Source organism: Argiope bruennichi, chromosome 5, assembly GCF_947563725.1.
Source record: "Argiope bruennichi chromosome 5, qqArgBrue1.1, whole genome shotgun sequence".
In the NCBI taxonomy this organism is placed as follows: Eukaryota; Metazoa; Arthropoda; class Arachnida; order Araneae; family Araneidae; genus Argiope; species Argiope bruennichi.
Genome location: NC_079155.1, coordinates 127,797,619 through 127,821,897, shown reverse-complemented (window position 1 = coordinate 127,821,897; position 24,279 = coordinate 127,797,619). Strand labels below are relative to the sequence as shown.

General features: G+C 31.9%; 1 protein-coding gene across 1 annotated transcript in view; it reads left to right on the top strand.

Annotated features, from left to right (window-relative positions):
- LOC129968406 (protein O-mannosyl-transferase TMTC1-like) overlaps positions 1-24,279 on the top strand; it is a 314,983-nt gene that overhangs the window by 136,245 nt on the left and 154,459 nt on the right. Inside the window, exon 2 of the mRNA XM_056082263.1 lies at positions 19,375-19,549. Within this exon, the coding sequence (XP_055938238.1) occupies positions 19,375-19,549 (175 nt within the window). The remainder of the gene's footprint in view (positions 1-19,374; positions 19,550-24,279) is intronic.

The window sequence follows — 24,279 nt, the reverse complement described above, 5'->3', positions numbered from 1 at the left end:
ATTAAAGCAGAATCACAAATGAAGATGATTATTTTTCACATGCAAATTTATAAAATGCAGAAAAATTGCAGTTACGCTTGTAAATATTTTGTCTAGTAGTATATCACTAGTAATATATCATCTAATCATCATGACCTCAAAGAAATTTGCTAATCATGCATAATGTTGTTTACTTAAGGAGAAACCTGAAAAACGGAACATTCAAAATATCTCAGAGAAGTAATGTAATACTGAGCAAGAAAATAAAATTATTTGTTTGCACTGTCAAATAAAAAACAAACTTGCATAAAATTATTTGTTGTGTTTTCTAAAAGAATAGGATATTTCAGTCATACGAAAAGTTTAACGATTGTTGACGATTCATGCTGTAGGTAATCGTAATGCTGAGTAGTTATAGAAGAATTTTTCTTTTCTTAATTCCCAGCGATTCGTAAAAGCGAACTATAGGATCTTTACTTGCCGGGAAGGAATCGGAAAGATGAAGTATTGTACAAATGATACAGAAATCGACATTTTGACTGATTTTCAAGTTACCGTTTTGCTTGCATAGGATCAGTCTGTTCAGAGCTTAGCATTCTAAAAGCAATAGTATAAAGAATACTTCAAGTGAATAACTGGTTCCCATACAAAATTCATGAAGTCCATAAGTTGTTTCAATAATGACACGAACAATTTAACGATCGAAATATAAAATATTACAGTTGGGCTATATTTCAATTAAACTCCCATCCTTCTTTTCAGAGAAATGTAATTTTGACAGACGAATTCCGCTTTAATAGAGAAAGGAGCATTATTGAAAACAATTATTTTTGAAATGGTAAGCTCTCTTCTTCCTACAAATGGTTCATTGTCAGTGGCAAATTTTTATAAATATGTGGTGTGGCATTTTTAGAAGCTTGCCAGTTAATACAATTTTGTACAACAGTATATTGAATGGTTTATATTCAATTAGTTTTGATGGACATTATGTCTGAATGAAGGGATGAATTACCTTTGACAGAGCAAGTTCTGTAAATTTTTGCCGACCTATTAAAAAAAACTTGTCTTTATGTCACAAGAGAGGAAGGAGATCGGGTATTGTTTAAAGAATACAATTCTGTATATATGTAAAACATTGCTTTATTATTCTTTTGATTCTGTTGTCAACAGAAACTGCGGAATTCAATAATATTTTGTCCGTAACTAAATACTAAACTGTCATTTGCCTTCGACATGAAATTTGCAGATATATTCGTTTCTAACTGATGTCTTCGCTCTCTCATTAATATTCAAAATGATGATGTCACTCCCTAAATAGACGTTACATGGCATCAAAACAGAGGGTAAAAGTAGGGAATAAAATTCTATGTAGGGAATAAAATTCTCCTACATAGCTGAAAGATATTTTCACAGAATTTTGCGTACATTAAATCATTAATGTATTTTTTGTATTAAGAATTTTTTACTTTTTTATTCCAAACTTTAAAAAAAAAAATCAAGTCATTTCAGATTGAAGAAAATTTCAATTTCAGTGATATAAAATATTGTTTTTACTTAGAATAAAAATTTCCGAGTAAAAATTCTAAGGGAAATTTTTATTTTGCAATTTAATATTTAATGGAAAATTTGAAGTTTCATAATAGTTTAAAGCATTTCCATTCCATTTATCCCTTTCTTATCCCCCCCCCACCACCACCAAAAAAAAAAATCAAAATGTTGCCTCTCAGCGCTTGATCTCTGCATTTTACATAAGAATGGCAAGCCCAATTATTAGGAAAAATTTCAGAGAAATATCCCAGGAACCGAGAAATTTATTTTGAATGTTCGGTATATCGTTGGATAAAGAAATTCTAAAATTTTCTTTAATCTTAAAAAAAAAAAAAAAAAAAAAAAAAAAAAAAATTCTCTTTTTCAAAAAAAAGAAAAAAAGAAAAAAAAAACCTTTAATATTTTTTTTTTCTAAACTAGAAGAAATAGCAAAGCAGTTAGAACAGGTCGATCAAATCTTGCAGAATGTCTTATCAAAGAGCATGTTTTGGTAAATCCGGATGTGCCAACACAGCACTCTTCCTTTATTCCAGGCACGGTGCATTTTATTTCATTTCTGCGAGAATTCTTCTCATCGGCGTCTCCTCACACCCCATTCTACCCCCCCCCCTTTCCATCCCGGAGAAGGGCGAGAAGAAACTGGAAAACTGTTTCGACATATCCGGTTCTTGCTCTCACTTCCTTTCCTGCAGACGTGATTGCAATCGGGGAGGAGAAAGCGATTACGGTCACAGGTCCCTTCCGAGGCGTTGCCTTTTCCTCGTTCATTTCGGCAGATGATTTCTTTTCCCTTTAACCTTCCGAAAACACTTCAGAAGAAACCCCCCCCCTCCCGTCCCAAAATTACACTTCCTTGGTGAACCAAAAGAAAAAAACACACCTGACATTTATTCCCTCTTTTTTTAAAAAAGAATTCATCTTTATTTTTACTAACAAATGACAGTTCTGTTTAAGATTCTGATATAAAAGCGAAGAATCGTAAAACTAACCAGAGGGAGAGTTTTGCCTTAGACTTAGTCATTTATAAGACACGTTTTGTTTATTTTAGTATAATATAGAGCTTCTCATATGTATGGTTTGGACGTTGTGTTTTCCTACTACCGAGTTCGAAACTTAACACAAGTCTGCAATCAAAATTTCTATTTCAAGATACCCTTTAATTCAGAGTGAATGATCAAAAATATCAATATATTATGGAGTCCATTTTCATATACGATGTTTTACAATAATGTTATTATACTTTTACCTTGACTCTTCATTGCATGCACCCATTTTTTGAACATTAACACACGCGTAGGGTCATTTTCATCACAAACTGTCAGACACTCACTCATCTTATTGTCTGATTGTGTAAAAAATAAACATGTTCAGGGTATATGAATATTTTTTAATTCAAATATTTAAGCTATAAATGCGATTTTTAATAAGAAAAAATCAAAAATGAACTTAGCCTCTTTTTTCCACACTTTTTATATATTCATTTCTTTTTCCAAAATTTCAAAAAAAAAAAAAAAAAAAAAAAATTCTATGTAAAGATATTGAAAAAAAAATCTAAATTTTATGTATAGGTTATCTTTGAATTTTTTTTGGATAAAGAAGCTCGAATATACAACTATGAAAATTCAGAACTTTTGTCTTTCATTTTCACATACAGACACAAAAAGTAGTCCTCATTCAGAATGAAACATGAATTTCATTTTAACATAACATTCAAAGACATTTTAACACAAATTTAAAGACAGTTTATTCATATTATATGAGAATGCAACTCTTCCACAACCAGATTTTCTGGAATATTCAGAAAGAACATTTTGTTTCGATTCTATATCATGATCTCTTTCCAGAATTTCTTCAATACATTACAAATCCAAGCGATCGTCATTTTGTCGATCATTAGGAACACTTGCAAAAAGATCTCTAATTTCTGCTGCTCACTGTCGTACGCTGTCATAGTCAGAGCATTAAATAAATCTGAAATGGCAATGGACGCAGGGGTCAATTTGACTCCAATTCTCCGATAACAAATAAGAGTGTTTCATTCATTTCTGTTCTTCTAATTCTGGCATAAAGTATAAGAAGTAACACGTAGGCCAATAAAAACCTAGAATTTCTAAACAAAAAAGAAAGGGCGCTATCAAAAAGACCCCGTGCGTGTCCTTGTGGGTTAATACTAGAAACTTTTGTTTGGTGCCGTATAGTCGGCTTGCGCGAAAAAAACCAACAGCAATTCAAATGCAAATAAAAACAGACAATACGGCCTGTCATTCATCATAATTAGATAAAGTAACTAGCATTTTCCTACCATTATTTTTTTCGAATGCCGAATGTTGGCAGAGTAAGCAAATGGAAATAATGTCCCCTCGAAAAATTTATTGTTTATCCTGAATCACAGCCTAAATACAATAATGTCACCGCTCAAAATGAGCCGAACATTTGGGACCACATCTGAAACTATTTACGTGTGTTTTTCGGTGTACGAGTGCAGAATGAACTTTTCTCACTTTCACGGACATTTACATTAGCTCCGTAACGAGCAGATTCGCTAACGGGAAGTAACGGGAAACAGTGATTGTAAAATGAAAGAAATGATAATTCATACAGTCAGCAGGAGTGGTGCATCGTAATTCGTGGAACAAGATTAGTATGAAAAGAATTCTTAACATGGTAATAAATTTATTAAAATCAACTTTTAAAAACTGACATTATTAATGTACTAAAATGGAAAAATGTTTCGTCATATTTAGTTTTTCGTGAAGTTTTTTGTCTCTGATTTACAATTTACTATCATTAATATTGTGGAAGATTTCTTTTTCATGCATTTGCAATTATGTGAAGTCATCACATGGAATCAAAATTTAATTAAATTAATAGTAAACTGAGTTATGTAAATAATAAAACTGAGTTAAATAAATAATGAGTAGTTATGTAAATAATAAAACTGAGTTAAATAAATAATGAGTAGTTATGTAAATAATAAAACTGTCATCTAAAATACACAAGTGTGTAAAATTACAGAAACCCAGTAATTGAAAATTCGATCTCGCATTTCCGTTTTACAAACATGAAATGAGTGGAGCCAAACAAAGTGTATAAAAATTTAAATTAGTTTAGAATTTTGTTAACCTGAACTGAATCCTAGTGTTTATGTTGGGATGGTGTTATGTAAAAAGGGATAGAAATTGTCAAGAAAAAAGATAGGGGGGGGGGAATGAAATAAATACAAAAGAATAAATGACAAAAGAAAATCTATTATTTGACAAAATCTGTTATGTTCATATAAGTGTTGAAATATTCCACGTAACTTATATCGTTGAACATAGGGGGCACATACATATATTTTTTCCCCTTCATTACAGTGCTATAACTTACTTATAACTTACTGCTATAACTTTTACACAAATAAAACATATAGCAGAGAAAAGACTTTTTGCCAGTCTCTCCTTTACCATAATTTTGGGCCCTTTTAAATTTTATAGGCATGATTTCTTCCATTGACTTTTTTTTAAACAAACACAGCGTCCTAGGCTAAACTGAGTGCAGTGAAGAAAGCTGAACATAAATGCCTTTCTTTACATCGGTTGGCCAAATAATGTTAAGGATTTGTAATGTTACTTCCCAGCGCAGTTAGTTCCAACGCAATGAAAACATTTTTACAAATAGCCTGGATAGACACTCAACGGCTATCGGATTTATGGCCATTATGACCATCGGGATTGGAGATGAACTTGGCAACCATTTGGCGATAAAAATAGAAAATTCCAGAATCTTCAGGAATTTTGGTGGTAGGACCATCAGGATGCGAATGATGAGGTTTAGTTCTTGAAGTTACTGGACCCTATATCAGGAGCTACAAAAAGCCGGGACATCGAGCTGGAATTAATCATTTGAATCTTGTTTCCTCTATCAGCTTTTCATGCTGTTTATTAATGTTTTGCTGCTTGCGTTCTTCTATTTTTTTTTTCCTTCTAAGCGCTGTTATTGAATACGCTTCGGCGGAATTTTGTTGCCTGTGTGTCCGTACTTTCAAGTTGAAACGAAGTATTGCCATTTGTTAATGAACGTGTCGAAATGTTTCACCATACACTGACTACATCAAATCCATGGATTTTTCGGACTTTGTGGAAATTTTGATAATAATATCGAAGTTCATTTGTTTTGGTCGCAGTCGTGCGTTTACATGTTCATAAATATATAAAATGACACAATCATAGAATCCAAAATTTTAAACAGGTCCGTAATTTTAATGATAAATGTGTTCACTTAATTCCATATTTGAATTTCTGAATTATTGTATTCACACACAAGTGGATGGATTACGTCCGAAATATGATAAAAATCTGTAAAAATTGCTGAAAAGGCCATTGCAATAAAATTCCTGTCTGATTTGTTGAATTTTAAGTTACCGCATTCAAAGACAATCCAACATAATTTTTTTAAAAAAATCATTTTTTGATGTTTTGTTTGTGCTTTAGAATTTATTTTTGAAGTTTTAAAACGAGGATTATCATCCAAACCTTGTGGTCTAATTGCATCAATTGCGAATTTCGTAGTCGAATATGAGGAGGTAAAGTGATTGTTTCCTCCCCCCCCCCCTAATTTTTCTTACTCAGGGAGAAGTGGAACTTGCGAAAATCTTGACGTCGAATTTACGGGCGATTTATTTTTTTCTACATCGCATAGAAGAGAATAATAAGTTATTTATTCCCTGATGTGTGCCCCCACAAAACTACGACTCTCGTTTCTAGCCGTAAAGGGAGCCCACGGGACACAAGAAATGAGAGAAACAATCGCTGAAATTAGGTACACTGCCACTGTAACTGGGAAGATGGGGGAGAATGGAAGAATATTTAGCTTAATGGCAAATTTGGGCCAGCCCCCCCCCCGAAAAAAAATAACCATAAAAAATAATAAATCGGGAAGAAAAGATATAAAACCGGTTCATTTCTCCGTTATCCTAATCGCATCAGAATCCCCAAAAGATTTTCTGTCATCAGTATGTGAATGCACTCAAAATAAATCTGCTATCGTTTTTGTTGCCCATTTTTTATTATTCTTGACGGTCTTTTCACCTTCCTCGACCTCGCACAAATGCATTCCATTTATATTGAGTTTGGGTCATTGTCAAAAGAGCTCTGATCATTTTACTGGACAAAAAGAATGCATTTTTCAATTTTAGAATGTCCTCTGGTTTTAGGCATAGCACACTTATCATCTGGCATTCCAAATAAGGCAAAAAAAAAAAAAAAATAGAAAGAGGGGAAAAAAAGAACACATAAAAAATTAAAAAAAGGTGGAGAGTCCGAAATCAAAAAATAAATGTTATCATTTGCTTATATATATATATATATATATATATATATATATATATATATATATATATATATATATATATATATATATATATATATATATATATATATATATATATATATATATATATACATATATGTAGATGGTTAGATTAATTTAGTGGAAGGTAGAGATTTACCATTCCACTGTTATACTGAATGCATCCAATTCAATTTAGTTTTATTGTTTTGTAATAGATGGCACCATGGATTCTACTAATCCAAAGGGCTAAGTCACATGCCCATAAATTTTAATTAAAAAGCGAGCTGCTGGCACTTTCATTCGCTCGAGAGAAGAAGAGGAGAGAAGGTTCTTCGTGTCCGATAACGATGACTATTTAATACGCAACGGTGTAACATAGTTTAGCTATGGGCAGACTTCGTATTAGGCTTCGCCCTTGGTGCCATCTAAATATTTTACTTCTAACTTTAATGTAAATAACCTTTCCCGTCCTAATTGTTAATGTCCTTTTAATTTTGTTTACAGTAAATAAATTATTTGTTTTTCTTTAAAATTTTCTTAATTAGTATCAAAGACACTGATCCAAACGGGATTGAATGGGCATTTTGTCACACCCAGTCCTACACATATATAAGGCTTTAACATAAATGAGAATTCGGACCTATTTAATAAAAGTCGGCCCCATGAAACAGACTTTTTCTTTACATAATTGGCTGATTATCACGATAAGCATGTATTAGGTTTGAAGATAAATTAACAGAAAATTAAATTTTTGTACTTCAAGGATGTTCCCATTTTTTTTTGGGGGGGGGAGACAAAAAACTGACACCATTATAATAAGATAGAATAAAATGTAAGGTTTAAATAAAAACGTACCAATGATATTAAGATGACTCAAATCATGTGACTTTAAACTAACTTAAGTCTTTGGTAACGAAGTCGAATGCGCATCAAGTGTTGGATCAAATGCTCTTAAAAAAGGCTTGATTGGCGGTGACTCTGCTGCCACGATTAATCTGAAAAGCGACAACTTAATTTTTGCTTCTGGTAAGATGACTACAAGACTGGAAGTGGGGAAATAATTATTTTAAAAGGGTTTTATTCATTTTATTTTATTTCCGTGAAAATAATTTTATAAAATGGTGTTCACTAAAAATGATGAAATGGAAAATATTTATTCTAGAAACGGATGATTTAAGCGATTATGATTATACTATAAGTAATAATTAAAAAGACGTCGAAGTGGAGCATGATTATGTAAGCTTAATTGATAATTGCACGGAAGAAAAGGCTGAATTAAATGTGAAAATTAAAACTCAAATTTACGTTGAATGAATTGATTCTTATTTTCTTGTATACAAAAAAGTATGTTATAATTGTCAGATAATTCAATCTCAAAATTCGAATGAAATTTCACATTTCAGAACTTCTTGAAAACAAAACAAAAAAAGAGTTGAAATTATGAAATTTGTCATGCGGCATTTTCACAATGTCTGTAAATTTCTAACAAATTGTAGATAAATAACTTTGATGGGATGTCTGCCTGCTCTCCCATCCATATCGATGTTAACACGATAATTCTAAAATGGAACAAAGTAGTTTCAAGAATATGCGAGCAGAGCGTGGTATAAATCACTTCATAAATCCACAGAAAATTGCTTCGCTTTATTTCGTAAGCGGATTGAATTTCCATTTTCTTAAAGCATATTTCCTTTCTTGTCATACATTCATTTAGTACATCACAAATCTGATTTTAAAAAATTATTATCTCATGATTATAAGATTCATTTAGTATGTAGTTAGTGAAAAGCATGCTATCAAAATCTCTGCTTTAAATCTTAAAAACAAAGGTGAAACCGAATTCTTGAAAGGGTTCCGAGATATCTTTTTGAAGCGTGGAAAAACATTGTTTCATTACATCATTTAATTTTATTATGTTCCTTATTTTTGTTTGTCAACTTTCTGATTAAATTTCTTTCCCGATTTACTACCTGTTTTTGACGTCTGATAATAGCAGATAGGATTTCATTACTATTTATTCACCTCTTTAAATAATAAAAAAGATTGTGTGTGTCTGTAAGCGGTCTGAAGGTCAGGATGTTTGAAATAGATACTGACAAACATTTTCACAATGATTGGACACTGAGAGATTTTTTTTTTTTTTTGAAAAATTAATTGCAAATTAAGTGAAATTTGGGGCAAAAAATTATTTTTACAACATCTTCAAATGAAAAAAAAAATTATATTTTCTATATTATAAATTTAGCTGTCATGCAAATTTTGTTAGTTAATTTTAACACATTTTTAAAGATGTTTTAATTATGTTTTGTAACAATACTTTTAAATACTGTAATGAAATTCAAACCTTTTTTAATGCTGCATCAAAATTTTAAATAGTATGTTTTGTCTTTGTTAAAAATATCAATATTTCCGAAGTATTTTTAACCCTGAATTTCACTTTAAACATATGTTTAGAGAAGATAGTGATTATTTGCACAACTTGCAGATGCTATATTTTTTTTTCTCTCTACTTCTTTTTGTACTTCTTGATTAGTTTCATCACATTTGTTTACGTATTTACATTGAATTCTAATATCGCATTAGATATTATTCTTTGAAGAATTAAAATTAAAGTAGCTATACAATCAAATCAAAGCTAATTGTCTTTATGAACACTGTTCGCAAGAAAGCAGATCGAACTGCACGCAGCGAGTTATGAAATAATTTGGCCACAGTGTTTGTTATTCTATCGGGCAGTGGGTCTGACAAATCAAGATCTAAATCAGAGTACTTTGCTTGATTTAATTGGACAGTAATTTTAATTATATTTCAAACGAATTAAGTTTTCATAATTTTATTTCATTTAAGTTTTCATTTTTTTAAATTTTTATTTTTATAATAGATGTTAATAACCGACTATTAATGAAATAACTCCTTAGTATCAATTGTAGTCTATCACTGTAAATATGCCATATGAATGCATAAAAATATATATGCTTTTATTTTATCCATTTTTAAGAAAAGAAATTTCGAATTTTTGTCTTTGGTTAATATTTTCGAATCTTAAAATTTATATTAGAAATGACATAATTTTTCTGTTTTTTTTATGAAATCTATAATTAGTAATACATGTTTAGTTTAGTTAAATATGTTATTCAAATAAACTAGTCTGAACTTATATATTAGTATCCTAATTTAACATTATAAGTTTACTTATTGATTTGTTAGGATTCCGGCATCCCATCAGAGTAAATCGTTACCATCCCTATTACATTGTTTTATTAATAGAGCATTCGGCTTTAATCATCACGTTGTTCACCTTCTACTCAGTGAATCCCGGTGTCTATCGGTGTTTCTCGGCCATAGCTAATTGCATTTCATTCAGACAGAAAGTTACCCTTTCCTTTCCTAGATCAATATTAATTCTATTTCTTAACTCCAGGCAAACGCAATTTGAGAGACAGAGGTTGCTTTTCAAAAACATCCCGCAGGCAGAAGAAATTCAATTATTTCCATCGCATTTTACCTTTTTGTTGGATAAACAAAAAATACCCGAACTTATGGAGGAGAAGCGAATCCCTCCAGCGGGCGAGAAGCCTCGAGTCGCCTTCGAGAAAAAGTGTCAGGAACAGTTTGATTAATGTAAAACTCCATTTTTGATTGGAACAAAGTGCACGAAGTGTATTCCGAAAATGGAATTTTAAATTTCGCTTTTACGCGCCCTCACCTGCCTTCCGCCCGGAAGGATTATTCAAGCGTTGAACAGAAGCCATTTTATTCAATTCCTGCGATATTTAATGGAAACTTTGGCTTAAAGCTTCCGATTCCTTGCGCGGTAAACAAGTTTGTTTTGAAAAGTCACGCACTTTGCTTAGACAAATGGTCACTTTTGCCTATCTCTGGATGTAAGAAAGAAAAATAATTCACTCTCTCATTTTGGTATCTCTCGCCTTCTAACAGAAACAAATATTGTGTTTCCGTCTAAAAATAGCCACAAATCAATTAGTCTTCAGCAAAAAGCTAATGTTTAGATTTTTACTTAAAGTTTTTCAATCTCTGTGAAGTTCGTTTATGGGCTTTGCAAAAAAGCGAGTGAAAAATGAGGAAACCATTCTGAATTTCCTGTTTGGTTTATGAAGGACTGCAGCTATAAATTTTGGAAATATGTTATAACTCCGTTTCTTGATCATTTTTTTTTGTAATCTAAAAGAATACTGAAAGATGCATGACAAATTCAACTGGAAAAATAGATTGTAGTTCATTCGCAATATATGGAACTTGCGCACCCATTCATGTTTATAATAACGCCACCTCGAAATTATTACTCTGAAAATTATTGAAATTATTTACGATTTTCACTCAATTTCAGAATTTATCGTATTATTCACAATACTGATTAAACTGTTGGTTCCTATTCTCTTACATCAAATTTACCAAAACTCCTGAAAGATGTTTTAAATTTCCCTATCGAAAATTTTGTAGCATAATCTGGGTGATGATGAACAAATTAACTCCATTATCTTCACACAAACAGGATTTCCTAACTCGCAGTTACAGCTTTCACTTACATTCGACACGCTTATGTAATACGTTCTATGCTTTTCTGCCTATTCACAGATTCATTCCGAACTACTGAAATTCAATCCTTCTCGTGATAAATACAGCAAAGTTATTTTCACCGTCTATCATCCATGCTTCACTTTTATCCGTTCATCGGAAGGGAACGACCTGATAATTTTCCGGTTATCAGTGCAAATAGGAATCGCAAATAAATGAAAACGGCGATCCTCTGTGCCAGTGCTACTTTTATTTGGCGCGGAATTTTTACCGTACACATTAAATTAAAGCAGCCACTTAAATTCCTGCGAGTAGAAGGACTTTCATTTATTTTACGTGTTACATTCCGCGAGGTTGAATTGCTGGATTTGCCCATAACGCCACAATGAGTTTTTCATTACGCAATACTTGCAGTGTTGAGATATTACCTATAGCATACACGTTATGTATAATTTTCCATCCCCCATTTCACCTCTTTTAGAAACTTTTTAAGTGGATAGGTAATTTTTTTCAAGTACTAAAAAGCAATTATGTCATTTTTTTTTGTTTGAATTTGTTAAGAAGTGTGGAATTCTATAAGATTTAAAGAAACAAAATGGCATTCAATTTCGCATATACTGATTTTTAAAAAATAATTTAATCAATTTTAATCTTTTTAGTATAAAATAATTTAAGAAAATTCTTGCTGCAGATTCATTCTTCCCAATTTTGTTTGATCATTTTCTTTTCTTGTTTTCTGATTGTCCACTCGAGAGGTTCTCGCTGGAATACTGTATGGGCTTTGAGCATTGTTATGTTTAAGAAATCACGTTCATTTTTTCGTGGTTAATAATTCGCTTAAAAACAATCAAACGAATAATCGCAATTGAATTGAATATTGAATTCAGTAGATCAAGTTTTTAAATTTACAAGAAACAATAGAATACTTTATTCGAAGAAATTTAGAATGATTTTAAGCTTGTAATATGAATCCGTGATTTATCAGACACCTGCAGGGAATTTTTGCCAGCAAAATAATAATATTAATTTGAGCCAGTAGCACTCCAACCTTCTCACCTCAAGAGATTGCTTCCCTGGACGGTGAAACTTGCTTTATCAGTTTCTCATGTGAATATTAAAGAGATGCAATGCATTATAAATCTGATAAGATATTTGAAGTTCTTTAATAATGTATGATAATTTCTTTCGAAATATATACATAGTATAAAATGAAGTTTCCTGAAAGCGTCTGTATGTTGAAACCCTAAAAACTCGAGAAATAATTAACTGATTTTGGAGATATTTGTACCATTTTGTAGGGCATTTATTGGGGAAGGTTTTAGTATATTGAAGTCGTATCAAAATAAAAAGAGGAGTTTTATAATTACGATTTTAATTAATTTCCTACTACGATTCGCGCATGCGTAAAGCAGCAGTATCTTTGCACTTATCCGCGCGTGAGCGGAAATCTCAAACTTCGCCTGTGCAAATAGCAAGAGCTGTGGTATTCATATGCGATACATTTCTTTGTTTACGTCTGATTGTAAACAACGATTCAAATCTCATTATCCCCAAAAGAAGGAAATTCAACCTTGGCCGGAGCACATCAAATACCAAAACGCTTCGTTTATTGTGCGATAATGAAAATGTAGAGGAAAGAAACGTTAAGTGAGCGAATATCAGAGAAAGAATGTCCACACTTTCTTCAAAAAAAGTCGTCTAAGTCTTCTGCTGAGCGAAGTAACCGTCTCTCTTTAAATTGCACTGCAACTGAATTACAGAGACAGAATGAATCTCGCCTGTCTGTTGACAGAGAAAGATATTTGAATTTAAGACACAGGAGAAGAAGTGAAAGAACAAATGTTCCTGATATTTAGTCCGAAAAGAAGTATACGGCTCTGAATTTCGATACATGTGTGGATTACATAAATGATGCCTTGGTTTCAATAGGGAACAATGTCTATAGTCTGTCCATATGGTTCAGCTTTAGGGCCAGCTTTGATACACAGTCATTTTCTCCAAAATATAACTTATCGCCAAATTTTATCGAAAAGGCCGAATGTGTCGAGAACGGCAGCAATAGGGTAACAGTATCAAAAGTGACACTGAAAAATTGCCAACCTCGAAAGGCTCAAAATGACTGTATATCAAAGCTTAGCCCAGCTTTAAAATGGAAGGATGAATAAAAAGGCATGTGTTGTTTACAAGGGAAAATTGAAACCATTTTAACAGTCTGAATATGGAACAGCATTGATATACAGTCATTTTAAACCAAAAAGTTTATCTCCAAATTTTAGCGAAATGGCTGAATATGGCGCGAACGGCAGCAGTAGCGTTTTCAATGTAAAGGTTCAGAGGAACGCTGCTGCAAATTAAAGGAAATATAGAAAAAAAAGTCAATAAATGCAGTAAAATGAAATGCATGCAAAAAAATTTAATCGAAAGTAATGAAAATAAGCAGAAGTATGCGCAGCAGGAAAAAATCATGGAAAATGAACAGGAAAGATCGAAATACAGTAGCATACAGTAACATGAAAATAATGGCGGCCATGTAACCCCAAACAAAGCGCCACCAAAAAATTGCCCCTCGCAAGGCGCAAAAGGATTGTATATCAAAGCTTAGCCCTAAATATTTCTGAATATGTGCTATAAAAAATTATTTTGTAGTTACTTTTGATGATTTCTGAATATCTTTTTGATCCCGCCAGACTTTACCAGGCTAGACTTAAGTCTAAAGCTAACTTTTAATCTTAGATGTTATGTCACGGGCAACGTTGTGCGGGTACTGCTATTATGTAATACATTCATTGATTTTGCATGAATCACGAGGGACCTAGCTGTCCATAAATAAGACTTCTCTTTCTATAACTCTTTCATTCTGTTATTTCAATTTGAATTTGATAGCACTTCGGACAGATTTTTCTTATATTGGAATTATTTATTTTAAAAATAAGTGACATTTCTTTCATAAGAATGGTGAAATTACTTCGTTTCACCATCTTCTTCTTCATTTGCTCCTTTTGTTTAATTGAAATAAAACTCTGTTCAAATGGATTAATTGAGAAAATAATAATAATAAAAAATTGATGAATGATACTCATTAATCATATTATCTTAAAAAAGGATGTTATTCGAGATTTTAAAATCGAAACTGAAATTCAAAAATGAAAATAAATTTTCTTTTAACTCTTTAACCCATCTGTTTTTTCCGACATCCATTGAATTCTTTATAATGACCAACACCCGTTGAATCCGGTTTCAGCTAAACGCCTCTTTGACCAATGATATTTGAAGTGAAAGCACACTAATGGAATCATTTCCCACTGAAATCATAAGTACATGATAAAGATGCATTACATTGTGATGTCTTTTTTTTTTTTTTTTCTTTTGGAAGATGAGCAACGAACTCATTAAAGGGCTTCAGTGCATTTGATACGTTATAAATTGGTGGTCACCACGCCTCTGGCATTCCTTGAAACAACCGGCACAAAAAAATGTCATCATCCGTAGTGTATTCTGCAGATACGAAAACCGTTATATCCGGTACCAATCCAAAATCTTTCCAAGATTTGAGACTAATCATACCAGTGTGAACAAATTCGAAGCTCTCTTTTAGTGACTGCACTTTAGAGAAACGAACGTTAAAAACGTAAATAAGAAAGAAAGCACTAATAATTAAGTGTTTCCACTCTTTCAACATTATTACAACCATCAATATTTCAATTTTAAATAAGAAAGGTCACATTATGCTCGGATATCCTAGTTAAGTTTATTGTAAAGAAACTATAGCTGACTCTAACTTTAATTAATTTTAATTAAAAATTTAACTTTAAAATAAATGGTATCGATTATTGTCTCATTACTGCTTACATTTATTCGTAAAGAGTTAAGCAAATGTGTTTACAAAGTTTTAAAAAAATCATTTATTCGAAAAGTTAAAAAAATGCATGCCTTGTGAAATTATTTACGAATTTATTCATAAGAATTCTGTAGCGCAGTATTTTTCAAAATCCTTTTTTTTTCTCACCAATAGTTCACGGGAATTTTGTTCGTTTTAATAAAGTAATAAAATTTCCTTAATAAAGTAATTTGATATTTCAAATTGCTGCAGACATTTAGCACAATTTTTTTTTGTGTCTGTGTGTGACTTTTTATCTGTTCCATCTACTGGTTATGCGGAAGGAGACGGAGTGACATTCAAATGGAACCACTCATTTTGCATCTAGCAAATTATTTGAATTAAAACGTGGTGATAAAAAAATAAAAGATTGACAACCATAATCTTTAAGCTCACTAGATGCATTTCCTAATATGCTTACTATCTTAGAAGTCTTTTTTATAGATTTCACACAAAATTTGATGAAATAAAAAAGGGGAGGAGGTGAACATTTATTACTGTGTGATCTTAATCTTCCAATAATAGAAGAAGAACATGATAAAGACGTCTTACAATGAAAAATATTGTTTCGTTTGATGAAATCCCTTATTATAAACTTGCCGCCTTTGGCAATCAGCTGATTCAGAACATTAATAGCTGCTAAAATTTTCAATAATTTATTTTATATTTCTTGCTCTTAATGCCTTCCAAATAAAAGCATTTTCTGCATTAACACGTACTATTTAAAATATATATATATACTTTTTTATTCATTCTACTGTAATGTTCCAAATTTTATATCATGGAAGGAAGTGATTAAAAATTCAGCTAATATAACAACTTTCTTGCTGAAAGTATTCGAAAATTAAACAAATGTTCCACTGTGGAATCAATTGTAAATATAACAAAATTTGAAAAAAAATTATTTAAAACATATTTTTACTTATTATGCAAAATATATATATTCATGATTTTATCACCAAAAATGGAAGAGAAAACGCACCGTGAAATATCTGCAGCAACAATGAAGAGGGTTTAAATTTCTTTACATCGATGAAGAGAAAATATATTGTTGTAAAATAAGCTTTATTTTTAATCTTTATCTTTTTAAATTTAAAATATCCATCAAACAGTGCAGTAAGTAAACTAATATTTTTGAAAAGAACATTTTTTGAATTTTCAAATGTAGAGAACTTTAATTTGTACCATAATGTTTTAAGCAGTTAAACGTTATAAATTGCTTAATTTTTAATTAAAATTAAAAATACCTCGAGATTTACATTCTTACCCTCTAAAGTAATGTCGCGATGTTGAATAAGTCTTGCTGTGTTTTTTTGAAAATTTATTCTTTATTTTTTTAAAAAAAAGTCAGGTTACTGAAAGTATTGTTCATCGCTAGCTACTACTTTTCCCCATCTTTCTGGCAACATTTGAATTTCACGTCGGAAAAACGACACGTCTTTTGAAGCTATCCAAGAGTCGACCCCATTTTTGGCATCTTCATAAGAACGGAAGTGCTATTCATCCAGGCCATGTGTCATCAACCGGAACAAGTGGTAGTCGGAAGGGGCAATGTCCGGTGAATACGGGGGGTGGGTAGGACTTCCGATGTAAGCGTTTCCAAGTAGGTTTTTGCCGGTTTTGCAACATGTGGCCGAGCGTTGTTATGCTACAAAATGGCCTTCTCGTGTCTCTGCTCCTATAGTGGTCGTTTTTCCTTCAATGCTCGGCTTAATCGCTCCAGTTGTAGTCTGTAGCGATATTCCGTGATGGTTTCATTTGGTTTTCAAACAGGCGTTCAAAATAAACTATACACAGCAGATCCCATCAAATGCAGAGTGGAAGCTTGGAACCATGGATATTCGGCTTTGCTGAAGATGTTGATGCATGGGCGGGTTTACCCCACAATTTTCTACGCTTAGGGTCCATATATATATATCCATATTTTTCATCGCCAGTTATGATACGATGCAAAGATCCTTTCCTTTTCTGCCGTTGAAGCAGTTGTTCACACATGAAAAGACGCCGTCCGACGTCTCTCGACTTTAACTCCTACGGCAACCAATGACCTTGCTTTTGAATCATTCCTAATACTTTCAAACATTTTGAAACTGTTGTGTGATCAACTTCTAATGATTCTGTAAGTTCAGCTAGCGTTTGACATGAGTCTTCTTGAAGTAATGCTTCCAATAGTTCGTCTCCAAACTTCTTCGGTGCGCCAGAGCGTTCTTTATCTTTAAGATCAAAATCATTATTTTTAAAGCATCTAAACCAATCTCTACAAGTTGTTTCAGACAGAGCATGGTCGCCAAGTCTCAACAAAAATTCTGTGAGCTTCAACTGAAGATTTTTTTTTTTTTTTTTTTTGAATAAAATAGCGTAGCAAAATTCTCCGTAAATACTCTTTTTTTCGCACGAAATTTGACATATTTAACGCAATGAAAAATAAAGTTGTTTGCACTTCCGCGAAATAACGAACATCGAATTTCAAGCTTGCTTATAGTACTTGTAATTAGATGCGTCACTATCATAAACTAACGCAATCAGTTCCGGTAATGCCATCTGTTGGAAAACAGAGAGAACTTATTCAACTATCCAATATGTGCTAAACTTAGAAGCACTAAGTCTAACAATTTATTCTATAGAGATCCAAAACACACGCATTCCTTTATTTTTTGACGACCAGCTGGTTCTCCGGAATTATTAGTTATATAAAAATTAAATTAAAACTGTTATACCTAATTACTTCTTCAGCAAAGCATTTTTAAACATCAAATCTTGACATTCATGCTAGTCGCACTATTTTAGGAGCCTTATACAATTATGTTTATTGTGCTCTACCCCTATCAAATTTTCTGTCATTTTACAAAATTTGAAGCTGACATGATTAAATTCAATAATTCACTAATATGCATATCGAATCGATACCCGGTTGTAAAAAAATAAAAGAATAGAAGGAATAATAAAAGAACAATAAAGTTTTGTATATATTACAGAATGTATTTCATGATTTACTTAATATATTTGAGAATCCTTTAATAAACATTTCTTTGATTCAATAAAATGAATAATATTATAAGTGAGATCCCAAAACTGCATCATCTCCAAGCTTTCATTTTTTCTTACTTGTATTTCGAAGAGGAATTTCTTTTCCTAGCTGGTAATAATTAAGTTCCTGATGCAACTCATGTTCATATAAAAAAATTTGGAACTCTGTATTATTAGTTAAAATATTTTTTACTTCAGTTTTAAGTTTATCGTACTTTGTCTAAAATTTCTGTATACAAACTGCAATTATTATTGCTTTTATTGGAACCATAGTTTCTTATTAAAGCTTTTTAAATAGACAATAAGATTTAAACAAAATTGTTTTTTTTTTCCCTCAAAGACTTATTTATGAAAGAAAAAAGCTAAGTGAAATATCAGTAACAATAGTGAAAATGATATTTGATTTCATTTACAACAAAGAAATATTGCAATAAAATATTTTTTAAACATTTTTGAAGATGAATTAAATCTAATATATATATATATATATATATATATATATATATATATATATATATATATATATATATATATATATATATATATATATTATGGATATCGAATTGATGCCAATGGAAAGATAATTTTTTGAACTCTAAGATGTGGTAAAATTTATTTCTGTGTGATAATATTTTCGAAAATGATCGTGAAGAAACGGCAAAATCTAACTTTTTAAATAATAAAAATTCTTTTGGCATTTAAAAAAAATCGTTCAAAGGTGCGCATTCTCACCGCTCAAAGTGTATCTGTGTCAAATTAGGTAGCTCTAAAGATATGTTCGTTCCTAACATGCATAAATATGCTTTTATTATTAATAGAGGTTAATTAGCTTTAATTAATTAGGATATTTGTGTTTTCAATATTCTTACCTTTGTTCAGGTTTAGAAAATATTTATTTGATCAGAAACCCAAGTGGAGATCTATTAGTAGCATATTTATTTGATTTTTCCCTAATTTATTTCTAATTTAGTTTCTGTAATAATTTATAAATAATTGATACAATAATAATTTTTTTCTCTCTTTCGGTAACATTAAACTATTGAGCAAATGATTGACCCCTCCCTTTTTTTTTTCAGATTGAACTGGGGCTTGAGCGGGGGCGTGTTCTCATTTCACGCCACCAACGTGGCCCTGCACTCACTGGCTGTCGTCCTGCTGCTCTACTTCTGCAGGGAAATGCTCTCTTGGCGGAGGGATGCCTCGCTAGTCGCCGCTCTCATGTTCGCCGCACACCCCGTGCACTCAGAAGCGGTGAGTGGGGCGCCTACCTATATTTTCCGACGTTGTAACGTGCTATGCATTGCCTTAAATCTCAAACAAAGTGACGGATGAATACTATCTTTCGATTTCTAAGACCCCGAATAATTGTTCTACTAGAGGAAAACTAGAATCGGAAAGAAACTTAAATATTTTTGTCACCTTTATAACGATGACACACACACATATTTAATTAAGTAGAATTCATTACATCATTCGTACATTTAATGTAAGAAATAGCTGTCATAAATCTGTTATTTCATCAGTTGTTCTTTTCATGATGCGAAATGTATTCAGGCCAGAGGAGGAGTTACGAAGCATTTAAACTGGAAACTCAATAACATATCTAAAACTGGCCATAAGAGTACTTCCATGCCTTTAAGAAAGAGAGGAAACTTATTTAGATTAAGGTCCCGTTTGGCATAATTAACATTGAGGATGTCGTGGAAATCTTGACACGTGATCAGACGATGAGAATTGTAATCGAGCTGGCACTTCTTTCCGAATTTGGAGAATATTTGATCCTCAACATATATCAGGATCCTATAATATCGGATTTGCAATCGGGACTCACTTGTCTCAAAATCGAGACTCAACACTGATACAAAGCCGTCATTATAATCCTCTGTAGTGTAAGTAAGAATTTATCTTATAAAATGTAATTTTATTGCCTTTTTTATAGCAAATTCTCGACTTTCTGGCTAAAATAAAAATCGCTCTCAATAAAGTTAGCAAGACTCAACACGTGGAAACAGAAGCATTCATCCATTGAAGGACTTTTTCAAAAACTAAAACCGAGCAATTTCTCACTCTTCCAAATTAAACTTATCTTTTCACACTAATGTAAACCTTCATTATATTAAATATTTTTTTAAAAAAATTAAACCTACGTTTCTTGTTATTTTTGCTTATTTTAGATGGTAATGTATTCGAATGAAAGTGTGCATGATTTTATAATATCCGTAATTTAATTAGATGCAGTAAATTTTATCTTAAAATATATGAAATAATTTATTCTTTTCTTTAAAATTTTTAAGCTACAGTAAATTGCATCATTTATAAAATTTTTATCTTTAATAAGAGTTCAGAAAATATGAGTTTCGATATAAAAAGTGTCTTTTTGTGTCATGGAAGAAGTCATTCTAAAACTCCAGTATATGTATGCAGCATATCTGTCTGAACATCTACCACATTAGACCGAAAAGTTAAGGAGTTAAAAGTTATTATTATCACTGCATTGAAATATTTGTTAAGTTAGGAAGCAAATCTGTTTCCAACCATTTTCGTCAGATTCAGACCTGTTTTGTTTCGTTGCAAAAGTTGTGAGAAAATGCTTCATTATATCAAAAATATGTCGGATCATATAAAAAAATTAAATACAAGTATTTTATGAAAAATAATACAAGTGTATATGCAAAAATACAAGTATTTTATGAAAAATAATACAAGTATTTTATGAAAAATAATACAAGTGTATATGCAAAAATACAAGTATTTTATGAATAAATTAAATACGGTGTTTCTTCCCAATTATACGATAGAATTTCATTTTTACTTCACATGATTAAAATTAAATACCTGTTCAAAACAAATCACTTACCACAACCACTGAAAGTACAATTTACATAGAAAAACTGACATGTCGATTAGTTTTAAAACTCTTTTATCTAACTTGTAGAACTGGAATTTTTAACAGATTCTCCATCTCTTTGGCATTCTCGATTCCAATACTCGACTGCTTTAATGCTTAAACCTCAGTTAGTCAGTTAAGTCTTAATTCTACGAAACACACAACATCTGCTACTGAATGCCAGAAAAATTTATTTCAAGATTGTACAATAGGAATATTTATTCTATTCGTATATATCGTAATTTAAAAAGTAGAAAATAATTACAGTGAACAGCAACCATTCAAGTAGAAACGGGTATTCTGAGAATCTCCGGTCTAAAGGGTTTTCACTTTTTTACATCTCTTTCTTCTTCTTCTTCTTCTTTTTTTTTTTTTTTAAAGAAAATAGAGAATTGATATTTGTTTGGATCTTTAAAGATTTTTTTTGTTTATTTCTTATAGTGGTATAGGGAATAATAACATTAATTTTTCCCAAAATTTGTTTGTTAATGATGAATGACTTTGTTAATTTCCGTTTTCCCGTTACTGAAAGATTCAATAGACTTTCCTGTCCATTTACAATCAGGCTAGAGACGAAGCGCTTTTAATCCTCATCTGCATTCAGCTACACACTGTTGAACATCGTTTAGCGATGAAAAATGAGCTTCTGGCGAATAGGCACTTCTGCTCTTTATTTAGAAATCATGATCACTTGAATCTCGCATCACAGCGGAAAGTTTTCGCTTCACGTTCGGAAAGAGATGATCTATAATGTGCATTTTGAGATCGGCAGACACATCGCTATTTGTAGCATAGTTTAACGATTCATTTTGATTTGAGTGCTCATGAACACTGTAGAGATAGAAGATTTTAAGGAAACAAAAATTTTAACGGACAATACATTTACTTCTTAAGTTTACTATAAATAAAGTTTTCTTTCTTTTTTAAGCACTGTATTAAAGGGCAAGAGATTTTTTACAACTTTCGTTCGTTTATCTGTGACAATAATATCTGAGATTGTTAACAGGTGATTAGCCCGTTAAGATGGGCACATCTTGTGAATTGAGATCAGATTTTCGATGCAGCTTTTGAGAGTATTTACTTTCTTTTCGCTCTAAAAAGGAGCCCAAAGTGAGAAATATATTTCAATCACACTGTCGGGTGACCCTTCCATCCACTTCCCGAGTGATTTCTCCTTCCAAGTTTTACTTTAACATTAATCTGTCGGCGAAAAATGACGTATCAAAAAAAAATGCACCGCTTAAAAAAAGTTTACTTCAGTAAAAAAGAATCAACTGTTCTTTTCTTTTAGTATTCCATTATTATTAGTCTGTTAGTGTTCTTCCAGCAAGAATAGATTTACTACACATTAACAAAAAAAAATTTCAGTTTTTTTTTAAATTAAATTTATTGGTATATTGCAAATGTTTTTGCCATTTTTTAATTATTTTTTATGTATCATTTTCATCTTTATATCCAGTTTTGTTCATCTTTAAAAATATATGCAGCACTCCGAAATTGCAAAATTGCATAACAATTATGAAATGAATAAGCAGAAATAACTATCTGTCGTTTGTCAAAGAATTATCATGCCTCTAAAAGGCTCTCCGTCAAGTTCTAAGAAGAAGTCAGTTTTCATCATTCTCTTTGGCATCAAGTCAGATTTGTTTTAGATGACACAGCTTCACTCCATTTTCCCTAACAACTGCGCTTGAAAAGCGAGATTAGAATGACAAAGCGCGCCGGTGTTTTCCGAGGTCAAATATTGAAGGTAGACAAAAGTTTCAAGGAAAGAGACGGGGGAGGGAGCAAGCAGACGACCCCCCACTTTATCTTAAACGACGCCGATTTTAATTAAGATAGTGTCTCCCATTTAACGACACTGACAATAACGTCGTTCTTGGGAGTTAACAGAACGTTTGGCTCTCGAGCACCCATTTTGTTCCTGAGAGAGGGGATGCGCATTTGAATCGCAAACGAAAATGAAGAGGAACATCTTACCATGCATTATCGTCCGGTTGATTGAGTCGAAGTATATGGAAATTGGGTGTGGTGTAAACGTGCATAATATTAGAATGTATTAGGGGTTAATTACCAGTGAAAAGACCGTGGTGTCGCAGATAAGCGCCGAAACAACCACTTTCTTCTTGCTCATTCGTATGATTGGATAACGGGGCTGTTGTTTGTTGCTGCCATGAATTATGCAGAGCGGTGTGGCAACCACTATTCATTAGCGGATACAAATAAAATTCCGGCATAAGGTGCCATTTGTTGGAGGGATAATGGGACAGAACAGGTTGGAGAATGTTTAAAAGCACGGCCATCTCCTTTGTTTACGATGATTGCTCGATTTATTGGACTTGTGAGAAACGGCATGATGAATGCTCCGATGTTCGGGTGTCAATGCCTTTAATTGCAGTGCCGATGTTCGCTCGATAATGGAGGCGGTGTATTGCCATCGCCGCGTTTGAAATATGGGAATGCCATTGTTTCACGCGACTGTAAATCATTTGGGAAGAGCTGACTCGATGAGGGAATCTGATTGTGGATTTTTGAATTTTACAATGCTGGATGTGAAACATAAAGCGGCATTGTAAAAGTAATTTCGTATCTTATGATAATACGAAGTATATCTAAAATTGAGCTAATCGAAGGGCGAAAAAAATTCCTTATTTTATTATGGGTAAATGTAAACTAATTTTTCTAAAATTATACTTTTATTAGAGTTATGAAATGTTAGAATTTTTTTCACATAATAATGTTTAGTTGTTGTATACTTTATAAATCGTGACAGGCTCGATATGGAAATAGTTCAAAATGCTTTTTAAAGCAAATCTAGAATTACCAAATTAAGTTAAGTTAGAAAGATCTTAAAGTTAAAATTAAGTTAGAAAGAACTTAGAATATCGTGCAGAAGCTTGGGAACTGAATTTTTATTTTTCTTCATGACTGCAGGACTTTGCAAAAGGAATTCCTCGTACACAGCCTTCTAGAAATCGAAGAAAACTTGATATTTCTCCTCCTCAATGGGAGCCTTTACTCATGAGCGATGTGCATGCTCTATGTGAACTCTTACGAAACAGGTCAAAACAATTCGGAAATTTGATACTCTTTG